Here is a 23,443-nt window from a genome sequence, read left to right as displayed (position 1 = left end):
AAAAAAAAAGAGCTAAGAGAATTTGCTTGGCCCGCTTTCACACCTGTCTGACACTTGTGCTTCCCTTCCGGAGTGGGAGTGTATGCCTGATGCCTGTTCCACAGTCTCATTTTAGAAGCTGATTTCGTGGGTACACTGCTAGAGAGGAACTGTGTCTCAGGATGATTCATGCCTCAAGCCACACTGTTCCTGATATAGGTAATATTCAGATGAGACTTTGGACTTAGAATGAAAGCTGGAATGAATCAATGCTGCCAAGGCTGTCGGGATGGGGCAGATGAATTTTGCATATAAGAACACGAATTTTGGTCATCCACAGAGTGGCGTATATGACAGCCTGAGCAAAGTGGTGTACTGGGAACAACCCAAATGGTCACTGTTGGGGAAAATGATAGATAAAAAATAGCAGTAGGAGGGTTGGCGAGACAGCTCAGCAGACTAAGCGCCTCCTTAGGCAAGCATAGGGACCAGGGTTCCATCCCCGGTCTGGTGTGCTGTGCCGGCCCTGCCCCTGGGCATGCTGAGCTGGCGACTGAGTCCGGGTGTGGTGGTGTACACCTGTAATCCCAGTGCGGGCGAGGCTGAAAACAGGAGTATCACCACATGTCCAAATTGCATATTGAGATCCTGTACCAAATACATAAAATGAAACAAAACAAGCAAACAGCCCACTGGAATATTACTCAGAAATGAAAAGGAGCGAACTACTAAGGTAGGGAACAATGTAGATAAATTTCAGAACCATTGGCCAATTGAAAGAAGCACAGGGGTACACGCTATACAGATGGATCTGTCGGAGACTCTGGAACATGCAGAGTTAATCTGCAGTGTCAGAAAGCAGATCTGCTTGAGTCTACCCGGGGGGCTGGGACTGGGCTTGGATGCAAAGAGGAACACAGGAGCTTTTACGTGGAGATGTTTGATAGCTTTTTTTTTTTTTTTAGACAAGGTCTTACTATGTAGCCCAGGCTGGCCTCCAAGTCATGGTGACCCTCCCGCCTCAGTTTCCAAGTGCTGGGGTTACAGGCATGCTGGGCCAGGTTTTATATTTTGACTGTGGTGGTGGTCTCCCAATGTATACCCATGTCAGTTGTCAAGGGATACTTAAAATTTTGTTCTAGGTACGCTTTAATTCCATCTTGTTGGTTTAAACAGAAAAGGAGGGCATTCTCTCTCTCTCTCTCTCTCTCTCTCTCTCTCTCTCTCTCTCTCTTTTAAGGAAGGCATTCTTTATATGTGTCATTGAGAGAAGGACTAGATTTTTAAGGGCAAGTATCAAGATAAAGAATACAATGAGATGTTGAATAACCACAAAACAGAAGCAGGCAACTTTTGAAAACTGAGTGAAATCTAGTCCACTTAGAGAACACCACAAATAAATACATAAATGGGACTTGAGAGAAACAAATAATGAAGACAGAAAAAAAAAATCCAACATACAGATTAATGAGTACTTAAAGAAGAAAATCAAAGGACTGGGGAGATAGCTCATCAGCTTATGCACCTGCATGACAAGTACAAGGTTCTGAGTTCAATCGCCAGTACCACAAAAAGCAAAAAACAAAACAACTAATATCTCCTTTGTCTAAGGCTCTTGAACTTAAGAGAACAGAGCCTTTAACTTATCTTCTTGGAGCTAAAGAAGAAAATCAAAGCAAGAGAACAGAAAATATAAAAAAGAAAAGAAAAAATCCCCCTCATAAAAGATTAGAAGTATATACGAAGAGAGAATATTAACTCAGTTATGGTGGTGCATGTCTGTAATCCCATCACTGTGGGAGGCTGAGGCAGGACGATCGCTCTGGACAACTGAGTGCCTAGGTGAGACTCTGTGTCAAAATTAAAAAAAAAAAAATTGAAGAAGGGCTGGGATGTAGCTGAGTGCACAGGCCCTAGGTTACATCCCAGGTCTACAAAAGAAAGAGAGGGTGAACGTGGGGGAGAATTGACTAAAAAGATAAATAAAGAAATAAACCCAGGATAACCAACATCAACACATACTCTAGTAAAATTAATGAAAAGTGGGCCAGCCAAATAGCTCAGCAGATTAAAATGCCTGCTTAGGCAGAGCGCAACAGCTAGGGTTCGACACCTGGCGTACTGTGCTGGCCCCACTGTGGGATGCGACGAGAGGCAGCGATTGAGACTAGGCACGGTGGTGCGTGCCTGTAATCCCAGCTCTTTCGAGGCTGAAAACAGAGAATCACTACGAGTCCGATCTGTGTAGTGAGACCCCCGTAGACCCTATAGACCCTGTACTAACTACATAAAAAAAGAAAATCAGTCATTTATCCTGCCTTGCTTATTTGAGCCCCTAGATATCAAATGAGCAAATGTATATTTTTATAAAATAATTGCAAGTAACAAATGAGATAACTAATGCTGTTAGAGTATCACCATTCGTTTTTCATTGTTTTTCTTTTGAAATGGTCTCTGTACACAGTTCAGACTGGTCCTGAACTCACTACGTAGCCCAGGCTCACCTCAGACTTGTAATCATCCTGCTGCCTCAGCCTCCCTGAGGGCTGGGATTACAGGTGTGCACCACCATTCCCAGTTCCGGGCCCCACACAGCATGCGGTACTGGGGATCGAACGCAGGTCCTTGAGCTTGCCAGGCAGGTGCTTAGACCACAGAGTTATCTCCCCAGCCCTGCTTTCCAAGTTTAGACTCCTCTCTGAGTGAGCAATGGCAACCTGGGTTTCCAGGTTGGGAAGGATCCTGGGCTCTGCCCAGCTCCACCCGGGAAAGTGTATTTACTAATGATTCTGTCAGTCACGCTACGCAGGGACAGTATCAGCCCTTGGCCCTGTGGCTATCCTCACTAATCAGCTGGAACAACTCAAGATCCTTAACTGGGCACTTATGTACTCTGTCCTCTGGTCTCCTGGCTTCCTATTTCACCCAATGCGTGCTCCAACGTTCCTCAAAGACTGACCCGCCCCGGCCTGTCTGTCACTTGCTCACTGTTCTCCACACCACATCATCGCCACCATTTCCAACCTTTATCACAAGTCCCTCCCCACATATCTGCCATATGCCATCACAAATGGGACCCAGAGAACCACTGGGGACCACCCAGCTCTCCCTGAGCTGTTTCTCCTGCCCCCACCCACAGTCCGGAGGCTCCTACTTACCTTTGATAGGCCACAAAATAGGTCACATTCTTGGGGTTGCCCAGCCCTGGGAGCCACGCCAGGTACACATTGAAGTTCTGAGAGAACAGTGTCACATTCCGGGGAGGGGCTACAAAGGGTCTCCCTGTGGGGAAGAAAGAGGTCATGAAAACATGAGCTCTTTTTGTTTATTTCTCCTTCAATACTGAGGATTGAATGCTGAGCCTTCACACTGACCTACATCCCAGTCCTTGTTAGTTTTGAGACAGGGTCTCGCTAAGCTGCTAAAGTGCTCAAGCTGGGCCTAAGCTTGTGAGCCTCCCGCCTGAGCTCTGCAGAGTGCTGGGATTCCAGGAACGCGCCATGAGGCAGTTAAGCAGGGAGCTCTGGGCCGCTCTCCACATAACTCTGAGGAACCAGGGGGGACGGCTGGGTGTGCTTTGGGCTCTTCCTCTTCCTAGCCCCCAGGACCATGAGGGGAGGCCCCCTCCTCTGTAGCAGCTGAGGGGACCTGCAGAACCCCACAGAGCAAGAACCATCTCTGCTCCCTTCCTGGACCCCAGGGGTCCACAGCCCTGAGGGTGTCAAGGAGCATCTCGCTTTCAGTGACTGCAGCACCTGTTGCTGGGGTCTCCCAGCCCCTGGCACACAATGGGTACACAATAAATGCTTCCTCAGTGGATGAACACAGCAATAACCTGAACCCCTCCAAAGGGTTCCCACCCCACTCCCCTGCTCTCACCCTGGTGTAAAGGGGAACACAGCACAAGCTGACAGTCACACACCCCAACAGTGGGAACAGAGATGAGAACTTACGGGCATCTTTCTCACCTAGCAGACCGGGCTCCCCGATTGCCCAGAGACTCCTTATTTAAGTAGACCATTCAAGCATTTTCCTATGAATACTGTCAGTTGCTTCCGGCTCCTTCTCCCAGACCCTCTATTCCTGCCTTACCTCACCATGGGACAGAGGCCTGGGCTGTCCCTATCCAGGATCTGAGTAATAAATCCTTGACCTTATTTCCTAGTGGTTGACACATTGCATTTGTGCCTTTTATCTGATGAACTAGGGGTTTCCCCAGGACACCCGGGAGAATGTTAAGTCTGGCTCCTAGTACCAGAGCGATGGCCAGGCAGCACACAGGGGACAGACAAGAGCCAGGGAGCCTCTGCCAGGGCAAACTCATCTTGGGGTGGGGGGCTCGAGGTTGGGGGCTGGAACAACTACACGTTAGGGAGCTGCCAGTTAAAAGAAGAGCCAGTGAAAGGAGTACAGAAAACACCCGGGTCATTTCCCTTGATAGGAATGGTAGCCCGCTCAGAGTGGAGCCCCAATTTTACCAGAGAATCTCAGAACACCTCGTCCCCCTCCATCCACCCTCTCCATAGCAGTAAGGGCTAAGATGAAAGTGAGAACTTGCCCTCACACCACGTCAGTCCCCAAGTCTTCCCTGTCACCCCCAGGGGTCAGCCAGCCCCACTCCCTGCCCCACTGCTCCCTACTCCCTGGGGGTCTCACAGGGTCCCCGGTTCTTTGGCTCCCCACTGGGCCTCAGCTCCTGCTGCTTCCTCTGTGTAGACAGTGCTGCCCTGGATGTCCACCTGCCTCGCCTCTTGGCTTTGGTCATACTCTTGAGGTCACTGTCTCGGGGACATGTTCCCTGTCCACCTTTCACTGGTTTCTCCTTCCCTCCTGGACACTCCGTCCTCACACTGCTAACCTTCATCTCCGAATACGCTGCAATTACAGCATGACGCAGTCCTTTGTAGGCCTTTGCCCTACTGGGAATGAAGGCCACACTTCTTTGCTTTCATGTATTTGGTACAGGGTCTCACCACGCAGCCCAGACTCACAGCGATCCTCCTGTTTTCAGCCTCCCCAGCGCTAGGATTACAGGTGTGCGCCATCATGCCTGGACTCCAAGTCCACATTCTTTATCGAGGTTCGTGGGGCCTGGCCCAGGCAGCAGGCCCCGTCTCCCCCACAGGCTTACAGGCTGCAGCCAACCTTCCTTTCTGCTGTTCTCAAGCCACTTCCCTCTTCTGATGTCCCTGGACTCTGCACTTTGAAAGACTTGATTCAGTATCACTGCCTCCAGAGTCTTCTGTGACAGCTCTAAAGGGTGGTGGTGGCGATCACGACAATGAAGAGAACAATGGGAGGGCTGGGGAGATAGCTCTGCAGTCTAAGTGCCTGCCCGGCAAGCGCAAGGACCCAGGTTTGAGCCTCGGTACCACCTGCTGTGCCAGCCCCGGAACTGGGCATAGTGGTGCACATCTGTAATCCCAGGGCTGGGGAGGCTGAGTTAGAAGGATCACTATGAGTCTCAGCTGTGTGAGGCTCTGTATCAAATAAGTAAAAGAAAGAAAATAGCAATGGTAGCTAATATATATTTTGTTCTAGTCATGAGCCAGGCTGTGCCCAACACTTTAACTGAATTTTCTCTTTAACACCACACCATAGGAGGTGGCTAAGAATTACGAGCATCACAGGTGGGAAGACAGAGGTGCTCTTAGTCAATGAGTAGAAGAGCCAGGATTCAGATCCAGGCCCGGCCAACTCCAAAGTCTGAGTTCTTGACCCTGCTTCCTCTTCTAGGTTCTCATGGAGCCTGTGTGGCCTTAACCAGCACCGCTGACCTCTGCGTGCCAGGGTTTCTGAAGGGAGCAGCCCTGTGGACAAGCTCGTGGTCTGGAAGAAGTCTGAGCCCTGAGTTGCCACTGGGCCGGGATGGAGGTCCACACGCCTTCTGGAAATGGCACCAGGGAAGGCAGGCCTAGGTCTAGCGTTGGCTCTCAGCTCAGCTTGCCAGCCTGGGCCGTCTCCTTGAGATCTAAGACTCAAATGTAGGTCCTGCGTCCACCCATCCTGGGCCCTCTGGCAGGAGCTGGATCCCTGTGACGGTAACTCTGGGTTCCTGGGCTGTCCAGCAAGTAGCCACAGCCACCAGGAAGGGATCCCATGGGCAGGGTGGCTTGAAATTTGAGCTTGGCCACCTTAAACACTGCAGCCAGAGTGGCCACACTACAAGCTTTCAAAGTCTCCCTAGCCCTTTGGCCTTTGATATGCAAAACCAAATTCAAACTTTGGGACAAAGAAGACTAATAGGTGGCAATCATTCCCCTTTATAGAATGGTCCTTGGGCTCAGAGACAAAGGTCAAATAATCTGCCTTTGGGGAGGTCCGTCATTAGGTGCCAGGCAAAGAAATGGGGCACTGGCATCTACCCATGGACGGACCGCACCCTCCCTTGCCCACCTGAGGCACAGGCTGGCCCAGCGGCAGCCTCAGACCTCCCACTTCGGTGTGTTTCGCTGTTCTGGTGTAAGTCTCTTTCTTAACTGTTGCAAGCCTCTTGTTTCCTCACTTGAAAAAGCAGACTATCCACCTTAGAGGACAGCTGGATTTCTAAGCTTAAAAAGGACAATGTGGTGCCCGGCAAAAAGAAGTTGCTCAAAAAAAAAAAAAAAATAAGTTAGTTGTTATGATTTTTTGGGATTAGTCCGAGGACCTAGCTTCTAACTGCAGGTCTAACATGAGGAAGGTGGGGGTGGGGGACTAGTTGGGGGCCTGGCTCTTCCAGGTAAGTTGGGAGTTTGGTGGCTGGGTCCTAACCAGAGGTATTTTGCAATCTGCTGATAAACTTGGTTAAAAGTCCCAGCAGGGACTCTGTCCCCAGGCCTGTGCGGAAAGCGGCAGGGCGCTTCTGTCCTCTTTCCCTTACTAGTCTGAGTCAAACTTGTCGCCGATGTCGCGACGGTAGAAGGCGATTGAGAAGTACTCGAACCAGTAATACTATTCAACTCTTTTGTCTCTTTCCCCAGCTCTCCCGAACCCAAACTGGACTTGGCTGGCTGTGCTTCCTTCCCAATAAGATTTTCAGACTCAGGATCGTTTACTCCGTAGCGAGCTAACCCGGAATGGTAGGCAGGGCCCGCGGGTCCCCACCCCGCGTCCGCGCCGGCCTCGATCGCGCGCCCCTTGGCCCCGCACCCTTACCTGGAGCGGCCTGCAGCAGGCAGAGCAGCAGGGGGGCCCACCGGCCGGGCCCAGACATTACTGTCCCGGGGCTTCCAGGGCTGGGCACAAGTCCCGGCAGCCCGGCAGGTAACCGGGCGGTGCCGATGGGGCGGAGCCAGCACCGCCCCCGAGCTGCCGGGATTAGGCGGAGGCAGCCCCGCGGGAGAAGGCGCGGCGCCAGGCTACGGCTGCGCTGCGCTCCGGCGTCGGGTCCCACTGCTCCGCGGGAGTGGGGGTGTAGAGTTGCATCTGTAAACTTGTCGGGGAGCGAGGAGGAGAGGAAAGCTGTTTATCACTAATGACCACATTATTAGGGGCTCCCACTTAGCAGAGCCCAAGGCCACGGTGCCACGTCTTGGATGCCACAGGTGGGATCCACGTCATAGGATTACCGAGGTGGGCGCTTTAAAAGTGTGGAGATGGCTCAGTGGAATAAGCACTTCCCTGGCAAGCGCAAGGGCCTGAGTTCAATCCCTGGTTCCGCAAAAAAGAAAAAAAAAAGTGTCTTCTGCCTTAATCCCCAGTAGGAACCCAGTGGTCCAGTGGTCGGGCTGCAGTTAAAGATCCTGCTTCCATGCTAGAATTTCTTCCACACAACAGGAGAATGCGTTCTAAGGAGCGGAGCAGAAGTCAGTTTTCTTTTTCTTTTTTTTGCACTTTTGGGACTTGAACTCAGGACCTTGCCAGGCAAAGGCTTGTTCCATTGAGCTATATCTCCCGTAGAGAGGTCAGTTTTATAGACAAAGAAGGGCTAAAGAAAGTGGAAGCAAAGAACAAAAACATATTCAACATGTCAGTTGCTTTGCTTACTGGTGGGGGTGTGGGAGAAATTGTTTAACATCAGGTGACCTCAGGTTGCCCTTGGGGGTGTGTGTGTGTGCGTGTGCGTGTGTGTGTGCGCGCGCGCGCCCGCACAGAGCTCAAGGGGGCGGAACTTCTTCACCATGCCAACTAAAACTAGATGGTTTAGAAAATCTGCCAGCCTTCTGCATCTCCTGATTTCTCAGAAGACCAAACACACAGTTTAGTTTCTGTTTGGTGACTGAGCTTCAGCCTGAGTGACTCTATTCTGCATTTTAGTCTCATTTATCTGGGCCCCTTGCAGGCATTTAGTCCAATACAATAGCCTCCTGTAATTTCTGTTTTTAACTGTATGGAAGAGTTTGTGGTACAATGAGAAACACGAGTACTGAAATACAGGCCCAGTAACAAAGTGTAGAGGGCCAGCCGGAGAGCTCAGAGCACTAACGCACCTGCTTAGGCAGAGTGCTGTGGCTGGGGTTCGATCCCCGGCTATTGAGACTGGGCCTGGTGGCATCCACCTGCAATCCCAGTGTTTGGAAGGTTGAATACAGGAGAATCACTATGAGTCTGATCTATGTAGTGAGACCCTGTAGACCCTATATTTAAACAAACCAAAAAAAAGTGTAGAAACTGGTTGTAGTGGCGCATGCCTATAATCCCAGCCCTGGCATAGCTCTGGGTGATATAGATTTTCTTTTCAAACTTTCTTCTTTCTAATTATGTGTGTGTTCCAGGTTTTTAAATAATTAATAAGAAAAAAAATCACTTTTATTCTAAAATTAATCATAGTTATGTTAAACCAAAACTCTCGAGCTTGAAGGAGCTCTAAAAGAGAAAGGTTGCAGGCTATGGTGGTACACACCTGTATTCCCAGCACTCTGGGAAGCTGAGGCAGGAGGACTGCAAGTTCAAGCCTCACCTGGCAATTTAGTGAGACCCAGCCTCCAAAACATAAACAAACATAGGAGCTGACTTAGGACTGAGTCCCCAGCACGTAGCTCATTGCAAATGGCCTTGGGCTTAATCTCTAGACCAGCAAAATAGAAAAGATAAAAGATTGAAAAGGAATATCTATTCAATGGATGAAAGGAAAAGGAGAAAAGAATCGATGTGTTACACACATGCACCACTTCCCACAGTGTATATAATCATTATGCATTGTAAATACGTATGAATAAAAATAAAAAATTTAACCAAACAGCATCCACCCAACCTTAGAAAGGGGTACAGAAGCTGGGTGTGGTGGCACACACCTGTAATCCCAGTACTCGGGGAGGCTGAGGCAGGAGGAAGAAAGTCCTAGCCCAACCTGGGTAGTTTAGCCACTTAGCAACACCCTATCTTAAAATAAAAATGAGTAAATTAGTAAGTGAATAGATATCTCAGTATGAAGGCTCTGGGTTCAATCCCCAGTACCACAAAATATGTAAATAAATGAAATTTAAAACTACATTTTTTTTTTTTTTTTTTTTGTAGTACAGGGGGATTGAACTCAGGACTTTGTGCTTGCCAGGCAAGCACTTATTCTACTGAGCCATCTCCCTGGCCCTATAACTATAAATCTTTACAGGTTTTAGTCAGGACAGGAGTACGCCCTGGAATGAGTTCTCCTCACTGGATAGCAGATGGGAAAATGACCACTAGACATGGAGCTAAAAGTAGTTTTATAACAAAAACTTGAGGGGAGAGAGTGTAAGCTGTCTAGAGGGAACCCACGCTGCCTGCGGGTGAGAAGGGCAGGAAAGCCCCGGCGCGGGCAGGAGGCCTGAGAGAAGCGCTGCCTCTCCGTGCTGTGCCCTCAACAGTGCAGAAAGGTCTGTCAGGAGAGGACACAGTCACCGTCAGACATTCAAACTGAAAGGGCCTTTGGTTAGTTTCTCCCAAAGCGGTCATCTGATTAACTTCCTTTACCTCTTCCCCCTCTATTTTAAGAACTCTGAAATTTAAAAAAAAAATTTTTGGGGGGTATTTTTTTAGGAAAGGGTCTACAGAGTGTTCAGGGTCTTACTCCTACATCGGACTTGTAATGATCTGCCTGTTTACAGCCTCCCAAGAGCTGGGATTACAGGTGCGCACCACCACGCCCAGTCTCAATTGCCGTCTCAGCGCACCCCAGGGGCAGGGCTGGTACAGCAGGCCCAGGGATCGAACCCCTGGCCTCTGCATGTAGGTCCTTTAATCTGCTGAGCTATTCGGCTGGCCCTTTGCAATTAAATTTAGAGCACTGTAAAAAGTTTCTTTTATCAATTGTCACTTACTAAACATGGTTTTGTTTTGTCCTTACACAGATCTTGAAGGAGTTATTGTCTCCGCCTTATAGACATGGAAGCTGCCATCCGAGCGCCTGGAGACCTTACGCTGCGGGTAGGTGCTGGGTTCTGACCTGGTCGCGGCCCACCTGCCTCCCCAACCACACTGCCTTTGGGTGTCAGTGACAGTTGTAGCCCATGTTCCTGTCGCAGATGCTGGCTCTTGGCTTTGGCTCCTGCCACTTCTTGGGAGAGAAAGTAAGGTTTTCTCAGCGTTTGATGAATCTAAAAGTTCTCTGGCTAAGACAGCAAACATTAGAAATTTCAGGAATTTTCTGGAAATTTCAAGATTGATATCATGCCTTGAGCTCAACCGGTGGCTTCTCCCAGTGGCCCACAGAGGCTGTATTCCTATGGGTTCCATGCCTTGGAGGTGTCGCTTAGTGCGACCCTATATCAAAATAAAATTTGAAAAGGGCTGGATGTGTAGCTCAGGGATATAGTACCTGGCTAGCTTGAAAAAAGGCCCTGAGCTCAATCCCTAACATTACACACACACACACACACACACACACACACACACACACACAAATGTCTTGAGAAATCTAACTTACCCAAACTTGTAGCAGTTTGTTAACTTAAAATTATGAGCCAGGGTGAGAAAGGTGCAGGGAAGAACAAACATGTCGAATTTTGTCAAAAAGAGCCAGATCTGGGCTGGGGATTTAGTGGCACGGTGCTTGCCTCGTAAACGTGAGGCCCTGAGTTCAATTCCCAGTACCCCTCACCCCCCAAAAAGGTAAAAAGATCCAGATCCCAAGCCATGGCATATGGAAAGACAAATGAAGACACTGCTGTCACTGCTGCTGAGCTATTCCTGTGGTCTTGGGATTCCAGTTGAAAGAGCCGAAGCTCCTTGGTGGAAATGATGTCATAAACTTGCACTACTCTTGGCTTTCTCAAGATCTTTTAAAGAAGAGATTTTTGTAGATACAGATTTGAAAATCACAGCCAGTTTCCATGGCCTGTCAATACCTCGATCCTCTGTGAACGACTTTGGTTTCTTTCAGGTTTTCCAAATACCGATAATAAATCCCCTGTGGGGAGGATCTATGGCTGTTGATGTCCCCTTATTGAAAACAGCCCATAGTACTTTGACAGCATACTTGTTACTCAGTAGAGCTGTGTTCCAGGCTATTGTGGGTCCTTGCTTCAGTGACACTGGGAATCAAAACTGGGCACTCAGGCTTAAAGTGGAATGTCAGAGAAAACAAAGGCTGTAGCTGCTCACAAAAGTCAACCCAACCCCCTCACAAAGGAAAGAGAAAACAGGGAAGGGGCTTCCACTGGGGAACTAAGGGCACCACAGGTGTGACGTGGAGGGTCCGACTGTCCTGCTCACAAAAGAGCAAGGCCAGAGTTGCTGGGGTTGGCTAGAGTCTGGTGATCAGTATCTCAGTTCTGCTTCTGTGTAGGCCTGGGGAGAACCACCCCCCCTGCTGCCTGAAGCTCACAGGCAGCAGACACCACGAGGTCACTGTCTTTGCTTGGGGTGGTTTCGGTATTGTGAGGCTTTGCTGGAAACCAAAGTGACTGTGGCTTTAAGGCCCTGGGGGCTTCTGGGCCTAGCTGAAAGTCTGTAAAGCTCATATTTGCTCAGTCCCAGTAGGGGAGTGAGATAGTTTATGTAAACTTAAGGCTAATCAGCTTTGTTTTGCTAATTCTCAGATATACCTTTGAAGGACTGCTGTACCCATAAGCAGAGAGGAGAAGTGATTTAACTCAAAATTTAACAAAGGAGACAGATACAAAATAAAGGTCAAATCTGTTCTGCTTTTAGTGACCTATTCAGCATCTGTAGACCCAAGCGAGCAGTCACCTTTTTTCTTTTTATGTATTTGGTACAGGGTCTCACTATGCAGCTCAGACTCACAGTGATTCTCCTATTTTCAGCCTCCCCAGTGCTGGGATTACAGGTGTGTGTCTCGTTCGCTGGCTCAGTGCACCCCAGGGGTGGGGCTGGTGTGGTGTGCAGGACTGGGTACTGAATCCCTGGTACCACAGTCTCCTTTTTTAAAGGAAAAAAAAAAAATGCCTTAAAGTACCTGAGTGTCTCAGAAGAAAATCTAAATCACACTTTGAATGAAAAACAGGATTAGAGCCAGAAGTTTGTTTGTCCTCTGTCTCCATGGTGACCTCTGGCTGGGATGACGACAGTATGTTGAAGAATACACATTAGAGAACTTAATCCTTACAGCTCTGCACAGTGGGTATTGCTGATATTTCCTTTAAACAGGTGAAACTCAGCGAAATTGTTTCTGTCACTCACCTAATTATAGTAACAGCTGACATTAGGGCCTTGGTCTTTCATCGGCAAAGCTTGTGGCTGAAGGACTTCTACTACTCAGGCTCCGTGTGGTTACAGGGACATGAGAAGATATGTCTTCAGTCTTGATCGCTTCCTGATTCGTGAAGGTCATTGAACTCTCCCAGTTGGCACGGCGGGCACTGGCATGCCAGCATCCTTTTCAGGTTGGGATATTAGGCAAAAGCAATGGCACTGACTAGTGTTAACAGCTGGTGGCCGTGGAGGCTTCTGGGTTGTGTTTGAGGGTCTCGGTGGTGTGAATGCCCCTGGTCACCCAACTTGATGATGTTACACTAGCAGCATCATGAATTGTGGGTATAGCCACCAGCACACCTCTGGATGGAAGGAGACCCCATCAGAGAAGCCCGTGTCTAACACCGCAGCGAACTTTTCTAATGAGAACAAAGCCTGTCCTAAGCCTTGAGCACCCTATGCGGCTCCTGTTGAAATTTTCTGATTCCCAGTGAGGCTCAAGATCTCTTCTGGGATGCGAAGCTCTTACCATCCATGGAGGCCCCCTGGGGGTCTCAGAGCTCCAGCCACAAAGTCCTGAGGTGCCCATCTTTCCCATACCCTGTTCCTCACCCCTAGCCTTCCAAACAAGGATCCTTATACCAGAAATGTTCTTCCCAGACTTATAGTCCTGTCATGGTTTGGGGTTTTTGCAAGGGGAACAATAGAATATGGGACACATATTGTAATATTATTTTATGAGAACTTACCCAAGAATCATATACAAAAAGTGCAGGAAGTCTGTCCATATACTAAAGACCAAAGAATTCGGCTGAGGGTCTGGGTCCTAATATCTTGCATGAGTCCAACTGAAAACCTAAAGCTGACAACAATGCCTTCCACAAGTCCAACTGGAGGCCTAGAACGCATGACAAAGTCTCATGCAGGCCTGCTTCATGTATCTGCCCTGGGAAGGCCTAAAAGTCAGTGGTGGAAGCTAGGAAGTCTGTGCCAGCGGGGTGAAGGATCTGTGCTAGCAGGTTGAGGGAGCTGCACTGGAGCCAGGAAGCGACACTCAAGGTAAGGACCAGAGCGCCCCCAAAGGTATCGCAGCCATCCTCAGCAACAGTGAGGTCCCGAGCTTCTCCAGTGATGAGGAAAGCGGAGTCCTCATCATGAAAGCCAACGTGACAAGCTTCTCCAGGAGGCTGAGCTGTGCACCATCTTCCCCTCAGGAGGCAGGAAGCAATGCTCAAGATGAGGACCAGAGCTCCTCCCAAATGAGCCACAGCCATTCTCAGAGACAATGAAGGTCCTGAGCTCCTGCTCCGACAAGAAGAGCCAAGTTCATCAGGAAAGCCAGCATGACAAGGTCACCCAGCAGACCAGCCCAGGAGAACCAACGGCTTCCAACAGATTCTCCAAACAGCCTCCTTGACCGTGTTCCAACAGCTTCTCCCCTTCTGCCTCTTATGCTGCTGGCGCCAACCCTCAGGTGGGCCTCCCACACCCAGCTCCACTCTAGTTCAAGTCAGCTGGGAGTAAGAAGCTGACCACCAGTCAGCTATCCACTACAACCTCCCCTTGGCCTTGTTGTGACATTTTAGCATCAAATGTCTTAAATGCCTGAACTCATGTCACTTCGTCAGGGAGACTTCCTCACCCCTGACTTTAATTTGCTCCCAACACATATGTACATTTCTGTTTAGGTCCATTTTGTGCTGCTGCAACACAATGCCACTGACTGGACAATTCACTTGAATAGAAATGTACTTCTCACAGTTCTGGAGGCCAGGAAGGCCAAGATCAGGGTGCTGGTAGGTGAGGGTCTTCTCTTTCTGCTTCCCAGATGGTGCCTGGAACACCAAAATCTCCTGGAGGGTAGGGGAGCCCTATCTTCCATGGAGAAGCGTGGAAGAGAGACAGAGGGCTCACTCCCAAGTCCTTTCTGTCAGGGTATTCATCTGTTAAATTCCATCTCCCAACACTGTTGGGAGGATTAAATTCTCAAAACATGAATTGTAGGGCATCCATTCAAACCCTCACAGTCTCTCTGTTGCTACTTAATCACAATTTCACAGGGTTAATTGCTGTGCACTTTATGTTGCTTCTGACGCTATCCTCAGTGACTTAGCACACAGTAGGTCTAGCACATAGTAGGTGCAAACCTGGATGTCAGGGCTCAGGCACACACAATCCCATAAGCCTCCTGCTCCTGGCTCTTGGCTGGCACACAGCAGCTACTCGACATTTACTGATTTAAAGTTGGCATATGACTCATGCCTAAGGCATCTTAGTACCTCCTTTGAAAGGATGACTTCATGGTCATGATTTTTTCCATAGCTGGGATTTTATAATCTTCTACTGATCTGAAAAGTTAAGAATAATATGCAGCAAGGGAACTAGAACCACATTACTGGGAAGGATTCACAGCTTTTCTCTCTCTTGCCTACCAAGGGCCTGGAGGCGTGGCTCTGGATTACAGTGCTTGCCTAGCATAGGTGAAGTCCTGGGTTTGATCCCAGCACCACAAAAAGAAGGAGGAAAGAAATGGGAAATGTCAGCAAGGCTGGGAAAGTGTTCAGCAGGGATAACAGAGGCCACTGGGAAAGGCGGGAGACGAACAAACAACAATGAGATGGAGATGACTGTGGGGAAAAGGGACATTCCTGGGCCTGTCACCTGTTATTCATTAAAAGTGAGATTTGTATCTTTTTCTGAGGCAATGATTTAAAAGCTGCTTTTGCTAAAAAAAAAAAAAAAAAAAAAAAAAAAAAAAAAAAATTCTTGGGCTGGTGAGAGGGCTCAGTGGTCTAAAGCACCTACTTAGAACAAGCTTAGCAAAGCACAAGGACCACAGTTCAATCCCCAGCACCACATGCCACCCAGCCCTGCCCCCTGGTGGACTGAGCTGGCCACACACACACACACACACACACACACATAAAATAAATAAAATTTAAATTTAAAAAAAAAAATTCTTCACTTGGGTCCACAGTCACCCAGTATGTAACTAAAAGCAGGCCATTTTGCTTCTGTCTCCTTTGTTACCTCGGAACTCAGGGACAAGTCCTTGCTCAGCAATTGTTTAGGCGTTTGGGAAGCATCTGTCTGAAAACTGGTAACACAAGGTTCCTTAATCCTAAATTTACATAATTTACCGCATCCCCCTTGAAGACTGAAGACACAAGAGAGCAGGTTACAGGGACTGCCAGTTACCACCGGGTGTAAGTCTCAAGTCATTGTCTAAACCTACTCATAGTACATTCCAGCAGACCTGCCACAAACCTGGGCTCACCTCAAACAGAGAGAGAACAAATTGTCCCCCTTGGCTTCTTCAAAGCCACCTCGACAAGCCAGACCAGAGGCGATGGTCAGACAGACCCCAGTATGGCTCAGCCATGCTATAACAACTGACCTTTTTCCTCTGAAAAGCAGGGCTGGACTCCACAACTTGCTTCTTCCTTCAGTTCCTCATGCTGCAGTGTCCTTGCATTCTCTCTTATTTTCTAACTGCCTGAGAAATCCACCTCTATCTAAGAAATCCACCTCTGTCTCTCACTGATGTTTCCCAAAATGCTTTGCTCCATTCACAAACCTGCCAGGGCCCAGTGTTGGTCCCCTTCTCCTCTTTGGGGACTTCCTTGGATCCTTCTGAGGGCAGTAAGAGTCCCAGCTGGGACTGGGTTTGAGAAGAAAATTTTGAGTTTCTGGAGAAGAAAGGAGCAAGTTTAGGGCTGGGTATCCTGAATGTGAGAAGCAATGAAGAGAAAGGTGGAAGAAATGGATTTCAAAACATTTGGCTGTGTGGCAAAACTGAAATTCCTTAGACATCCCCATCCACCCACTGAAAGGCTAAGAGAGTGTGTGTGTGTGTGTGTGTGTGTGTGTGTGTGTGTGTGTGACAGCGGGCCGAAGCCAGGGCATTTGTACTAAGCTACAACATCAACCCTCTTTATTTATTTATTTAATTTTTAAATATTTTTTAATTTTGAGACAGGACCTTGCCAAGTTGCTGAATTTCTCAGCCTGGGCTCATATTTGTGGTTTTCCTGCCTCAGGTTTCCAGAGTGCTGGGATTATAGGTGTGCACCATCATGTGCCTGAGACTACAGATTTCAAGTGCCTTTAAACTACTGTTTGTCTTACTGTTGTTTTAATGTAATGTTGGAGGGGGACAAGCCCCAATACAAGCAAGGAAAGCCCGTATTGTTCAATGGGAGTATCTGTCAGTTGCAAGGACAGAAACCCCAGTCATAAGCAAAAGAAGAGGAATTCTACAGGCTCACCAGAGTGGGATTTCAAGGGTGGACAGCACTATGGCTGGCTCTAGCAGAAAAAGAGTCTGATTGGTCAGCCTGGGTCACATGCTATTCTCTCAACCAATCAGTGTGGTCATGGAAGATGAGCTGCTCTCATTGGCCAATCAGGGTAGAAGCTCGTCCCCTGGAGAGAGGACGCTAAGGAGACAAATCGGCAAAACCACTGCTCCGCTCCAGTGGGGACGGACACCTCAGAGATCGCCCACGCCAGCTTCCACTCCAGGAAGCCTTCCCTCTTTACCCTGGAAAGATGGACATCAGATGCTGCTCGGATTCTCTTAATGACCAGATATCACTGCATCTTGGGCTGATGATTCTATCTTTGAGCAGCCCTGGTTAAGAACATTGGGCCGGGGAGATGGCTCAGCAGAATAAATGCTTCCCTGGGAAGCGCAAGGGCCTGAGTTCAATCCCCGGTTCCGCAAAAATAAATAAATAAATTAATAATAATAATAATTTCCTATTTTAGATTGGGAGTGGTGGCGCACCTGTAATCCCAATTCTTGGGAGGCTGTAAACAGGCAGATCACTATGAGTCCGACTTAGTAGTGAGACCCTGAACACCCTTTAGATCCTTCCCTAAATTACAAAAAAAAAAAAAAAAAAAAAAAAAAAACCCAAAAAACCAAAAAAAAAAAAAACAAAACATTGACCTCCCTTTTGGTAACTTTCCCTGGTCATTTCTTCCTTTAGAGGACTCACAGAATGAAACAAAGCCCTTCTCTGGCCACCAACCTTGGGGACATCAAGTCTCTGGAGCCTTCCTAAGGTGCAGAGATATCGGCAGCATCCTGGGGTGGGAGCACCAGCCTGGGAACGGGGAGACCCGGGCTCCAGCCCCGGCACGGTGCAGTGGTGTGCTGGGAGGGAGGTACACACTGGTTCCATTTCACAGACAAGGACAGTGAGGTAAAGGAAGAAGGCTAAAGCACTGGCCAAGGTCATGCAGCTGTTAAGAGACAGGCTGGATTTTTTTTTTGGGGGGGGGGCGGGGGGATGGCTCAGTGGAATAAGCGCTTCCCTGGCAAGCGCAAGGGCCTAAATTCAATCCCTGGTTCCGCAAAAAAAAAAAAAAAAGAAAGAAAAAACAGGCTGGAATTTGAATCCAGGACTACCGAATTCTAAACATCTAGTTCGCCATTATCGCTGAGAATCATGTGGAAAGTTCGTTAAAGCACGGATGGCTGAGACCCCTCTGTAGAGCCCCTGAACCATTTTGCCAGGGGCAGAGACTGAGGATTTGCATTTTAGCCAGTTTCCAGACGATTCTGCTGGTGATAATGCTGCCAGTCTGGGCTCCACACTTAGCTAGTCACTGTGGTCTTTGATTCCAGATCTAATGTATTTGGCAGATGAGGTGCAGAGATAATTCTGTGTTTCCATTTAGTTTGGCCACTATTCAAGTTTTGTGTGTGTGTGTGTGTGTGTGTGTGTGTGTGCGCGCGCGCGCACGCGCACACGTGGATGCGCATGTACACCCACGTGGTAGGCTTGGCCATTAGGGAGCTGAGGCCCAGCGTGGGTCAGATGCACGCCGGATGGGAGAGTAGGCGGGTACAGCTGCTTCCGGAAACAGCTTGGCTGTGCCTCAAAGAGCTAAACAGATTATCACATGCCCAGCAATTCCACTCGTAGGCATATATGATTTGGAAACATGTGTCTGCTCCGAAACTGTGTCCGAATGTTCCTAGCAGCGTTATTCACGTGGTCAAAAAGTGGAAGGAACCGAACCTCCGTGACTGAGGAACGGAGGAATGCGCTGTGGTCCATCCACACAACGGAATACCATTCAGTAACAAATAGTGACACAGGCTGAACTGGGAAAACGGATGTCAAGGTGAATAGAGCCAGACAGAAATGACCATGTACTGTATGATTTCATTTCTATGAATTGTCCAGAACAGATAATTCCGTGGAAATACTACAGCGTAGATCAGTGGTCACCAGGGACTTGGGGTGGGGCTGGGGAGACAGGCCAGTGACTGCCAGTGTGTCTATGGATGTTTTTTCTGAGTAACAGAAATATTCTGAATTCAATCATGGTGAAAGATGCACAAGTATGTGAATATACCAATAACTGCATACCCTAAAGGAGTGAATTTTATGGTCTGTGCGTTGCCTTTATTTATTTATTTTTGTGGTACCGGGGATTGAACTCAGGACCCTGCGCTCCCCAGGCAAGCGCTTATTCTACTAAGCTATCTCCCCAGCCCTGTGAGTTGTATTTAAATGGATGGGCAGTTGGAGAATGGTGGAGCTGGGATTTGAACTCAGAGTCATGTAGCACCCTGGGATGTTGATGCAGAGGACCTGAAAGCTGGCAGAGAGGCGGAGGGGAGGAGGTGAGCGGCCAGCCCCGTGGGAACCCCCCTCTCCCTTTCATCTAAAAACATCCTGGTTCCTTCCAGAACGTGTCTACTCCTTCCAGGCCTGGGAAGGCCCCCAGGCACTTGAAGTGGTTCCCAGGCGTTCTGGCCACACAGCAGGCATGTGGGGACAGACGCTGTGTGTGCTGAGACCTGGCCCACAGGCTGGAGGCGCTGCCAGGGGCTCCTGGGAAAGCTGAGGCCAAACTGGAACCTGCAGCTTTGCTCTCCAGCACTGCGGCCTGAGCCCCACTGACATCTGCATCTCAGCAGCCTGGGCTCTCGTATGCCAGCTCATTGTGGACCTACTGTGCGCTCCAGCCTGCTGACCTTTCCTCCTTCCCTCCCTTCCTGTTACCACTTCTTTTCCTCTCATCACTGTCCCTCAATTATGATTTTGGTCAATAATAATAATTATTTTTAATGTATTTGGTACACGGTCTCACTACGTAGCTTGGACTTGTAGTGATCCTGCTGTTTTTAGCCTCCACAGTGCTGGGATTACAGGCATGCACCACCAGTGTGCCCCGGGGGCAGGGGCCAGTGCTGCATGCAGTCCCAGGGATTGAACCCCAGTCCCTGCACTTGCCTAAGCAAGCGCTTAGTCCACTGAGCTGTGTCTCCTGCCCTTCGATAATGAACTGTTAATCACACAAGCAATCCATGCACACAGTTTTCTTCTAAATCATTCAAACCAGCCCCGACTCCCGGTCCTGTCCTCCACTCCAGCCCTGGAGCCACTGCTGTTACCAGTCTGAGGCTGATTTTTCCAGATCTTTTCCCACTGGGCCACAGAAAACGTTTGACATTGCTTTCCTCTGGGTGTGATTTTTGTGCAAATTGTGTAAACTCCATCGTTCTGATTGTAGCATTTGGAGGTGCAGGGGGCAGGGGTGGGGCTCCAACACGTGCAGTCTACCGCTTCGCAGCTGCTCCTTGAGTTTTCACTTGACAGACTTTATCGGAGAACTTTTCTTATCTGTCTATAGAGACTACTTCCAAGGTCTTGCAAGGTTTCTCTGTACAGTATTTAACTAAGTCTCCACTGCCCTACACTTAGAATTTTCTGATTTTCATCTCGGCAAGTCACCCCATGATTGCCCCTGTACCTGTATCTCCCTGGGGCAGAAAACAGAGGGGTGGGCAAAGCGCATGCGCATTTTACAGTTTACCTGATGCCGCTGAATCAGCTTAATTCCTGGCTGCAGCGCACCCAAGAGTGTTGCATTCCCCACATCCCTGTTGACCTTGGGTCTCGTCGAATTTCAAATGCTTTACCTGTACAAGTTGCTTGCTCTTGCATTTATTTATATTTTAAGACCATTTCCTGACGTTCTAGGTTGCTTCGGGGAGGGAAGAACTTGGGCAGTGAGGCTTGGCTTGGGGCCTGAACACTACACCTGGCTGTGCTGCCTTTTGCTGTGTGACCTCGGGCACATGCAGACACCTCTCTGAGGGTCCTGGCTATCCTCACCTACACGGTCTCTCTGCACCCTTCATTTTCTTTCTGACTTTCCTTGGGATCCTAAAGGAGTGTGCTCTTCCTGGGCCCCTGCTGGGACTGTGAAATACCTAGATAGAGTGGGCTTTGCAGGAGCCCTCCAACCCCCAGTGCACAGATCCCCACCAGTGGACCTACTGTGTGCTCCTATGCTACAGTAGTGCTCCGTGAAGAGCTCACAGCAGGCGACAGGCAGATGCCAGAGGGACAGGGCTCTGTGATGAGATTTTCTCCTTTACAAAACTTAACTTTAGGAAAAGGGAGCTGGGCAAGGTGGCACACATCCATTGTGCCAGTGCTCAGGAGGCTGAGGCAGGACTGCTTTCACGTGGAGGCCAGCCTGAACTACCTAGTGAAACTGTTTCAAAAAACCCCAAATAGATAGCTCAGCGGACTAAGGGCTTGCTTTGGCAGGTGCAGGAACCAGGGTTCCATCCCTGGTACCTCATGCTGCACCGCGCCCCCTCGGATGCACTGAGTCTAGTGAGACCCTGTACCAAATACATAAATGAATAAATAAACAAAATAAATAAGTAAACTGAAAAGTGTTCAGCATAAAAAACTTGGGGAAAATTGTAAACAATAAAATTAAAACTAATAAAAATCTCACCTCCTAGAGAGATTCTCTCATTAGCATTTGTGGGTTTACCTACAAAAGATGTATAAAATAGGTAGAATTTTATGTGCTTTCTTTTTCTTTTTTCTTTCTTTTTTCTTTTTTGAGATAGAGTGTCTCTTTGTAGTTCAGACTGGACTTGAACTCACTTATGTAACTCAGGCTGGCCTCAACCTCACAATGATCCTCCTGCCTCAGCTTCCCAAGTGCTGGGATCACAGATGTGAATTTTATGTATTCTTTGTACTATTTTTTCGCTGAGCATATGCATGAACATGCCTTTTAAACCTGATTTTCAGTCTTGATTTTTAAAAAAATTTTTAAGGACTACTTTTAGAAGCCGGTATTAATTTGAGTTCCCAGGACAAGCGGTGGATTGGTAAACTGTGGAAGGGGCAGGCAGACCCCCTTGGTCCTGATCCATCTGCACCCGCCCTCTAGTCTCTAAGCCCTGGAAGAGCCCCGCTGGGAGGAAACCTCTCTGGGAGACGTTCAAAGGGGGCTTCCTCCGCAGCTACCTCGAATCTCGCTGTCACCCACTAACGGCAACGCCTAAGAGTGGACACCAGGGGGCACCACACACCGAGGAACGGTGACAGGCAGTATGCTACCAGACCAGGCACCTGGTCTTTTTCTCTCTGGGTTCCTTAAAGCGAGAGGGAAGAGCACTCTCCTTCTTCCTTGAAGTCCTTCTTCCCTGACCTGCCGCCTTTTGGGGGAACCAGTGGATACCCATAAAAAGCTCTGAGAATCCGAAGGACCCGCGGAGGGGGGTTCTCTGTTAGTCTTTGGGCTACGTTGCTACCATTCCTGCTTCACTAGCGATATGCGTGTAACTTTCGCAGAAGAGCGTTCCAAATTCCAAAGGTGGAACCCGTGAGATTTATTGGCAGCTGAAGTGTGGGGTGTGAGAAGGCTAAGTGTCACCCGGTCCGTGTCCTGAGCCCATGGAGACTGGTGAACCTTTTGACTTAGTGGGGAGGATGTAGGCATGCTAAGTATTTGAGAGGCCTTCTAGGTCACTGGATGAGTAAGTGAACATGGACCAGAGCTTTGATCATTTTCCGAGAGTTCTGGAAAGATCACAGGAGCCAATAGGTTGGATTGGATCAATGGTGAAAACCAACCCAATATACACAGAGCAATGTCCCTTCCTGTGCCCTGGCAGACATCACTAATCCATCATGGCACTCTGATCTCTCCCAACCCAAAGCTTCCTCAATGGGGGCCCAAGAATGTAGTTAAGACTAGTTCCTTTCACATCAGAGCGATCTTGGCTGCAAAGCTAATCTTGCTTCCAAATAACCTGAGACATCAGAGGAAAAAAAAAAACCTACCTCACGTTCTTCATCTGAAAATAGAACTAATAATAGTTTCTCTCTCATTTAAACGAAATGAAGACTAAATGAGTTCATCCAAGCACAGAGTTTAGGACAGTGCGAGCGACATAGTGATGGATTCATTCATAAAAGCAGCAGCAGTGACAGGAGCTGTTGAGTTGAGTTGTTCTAGCTTAATTTGCTGAGTTTCTTTCTCCATTTCTAACCTCTTCAATATGGACAGTGTAATGCTCTAAGTGTCCAGCAGGAGGTGCTGTTGGCATTCACATCTTGCTGCCCACAGAGGTCCAGGATGTGTCAAGAGGGTTTCCATGGAGCTGTAGCCTCTGAGGATCCAGCAGTCCGGACCTTTCTGCCCAGCATTGTACTCCGCCTCTGAACTGCAGAGTCTCGGCCTCCTCGTTGGGTCTGATCCTCTCTGTCAGCCTGGCCTCTTCCTGCTAATAGGCTCACACCAACCCCTCATTCTGCCGCTCCAGGTACCTTCTTTTGAGTCGTCTGCATCCTCTCTGCTCCTCAAGGGAGCTCTGCCAAGCCCATCCCTCCCCCAGGTCCTCTGCAGAGTGGGTAAGAGTGTCCCCGCAGTGTGGTCCCTAAGGCGCCCTGGCTCCACTGGAGGGAAGCTGGGAAGCACAGAGCAGGTGCTTGCCGCTCTGTCCTCCCTGTTCCTAGGCCCGTGTTGTGCTCCCTGGCCCTCAGGTCACCATGGAGAGTCTGGCCGGGCCGCAGGGTGAGACTGGGCTCAGGCAGGCGAGGACAGTGGATCCACAGGGGGAAAGAGAGCTCTA

The 23,443-nt window shown here is 48.8% G+C and overlaps 1 protein-coding gene and 1 long non-coding RNA gene across 2 annotated transcripts in view; one reads left to right on the top strand and one right to left on the bottom strand.

Moving 5' to 3' along the window:
• Ifnlr1 (interferon lambda receptor 1) overlaps positions 1 to 7,218 on the bottom strand; it is a 31,609-nt gene extending 24,391 nt beyond the window's left edge. The window contains exons 1-2 of the mRNA XM_004637729.2: positions 7,117 to 7,218; positions 3,138 to 3,261 (exon numbers count right to left, since the gene is read on the bottom strand). Coding sequence (XP_004637786.1) covers positions 3,138 to 3,261; positions 7,117 to 7,174 — 182 coding nt within the window. The 5' untranslated portion in view covers positions 7,175 to 7,218. The remainder of the gene's footprint in view (positions 1 to 3,137; positions 3,262 to 7,116) is intronic.
• LOC111818473 lies at positions 6,334 to 13,784 on the top strand. The gene is made up of 4 exons (XR_002822454.1): positions 6,334 to 6,421; positions 6,942 to 7,040; positions 10,230 to 10,305; positions 13,746 to 13,784. It is a non-coding gene; the product is annotated as an uncharacterized LOC111818473 (long non-coding RNA).
• The last annotated feature ends 9,659 nt before the right edge of the window (positions 13,785 to 23,443 follow it).

Source organism: Octodon degus, unplaced genomic scaffold (assembly GCF_000260255.1).
Source record: "Octodon degus isolate 3935 unplaced genomic scaffold, OctDeg1.0 scaffold00092, whole genome shotgun sequence".
In the NCBI taxonomy this organism is placed as follows: Eukaryota; Metazoa; Chordata; class Mammalia; order Rodentia; family Octodontidae; genus Octodon; species Octodon degus.
Note: the sequence above shows the minus strand (reverse complement) of the source record. Positions and strands in the feature narration are given on the sequence as shown.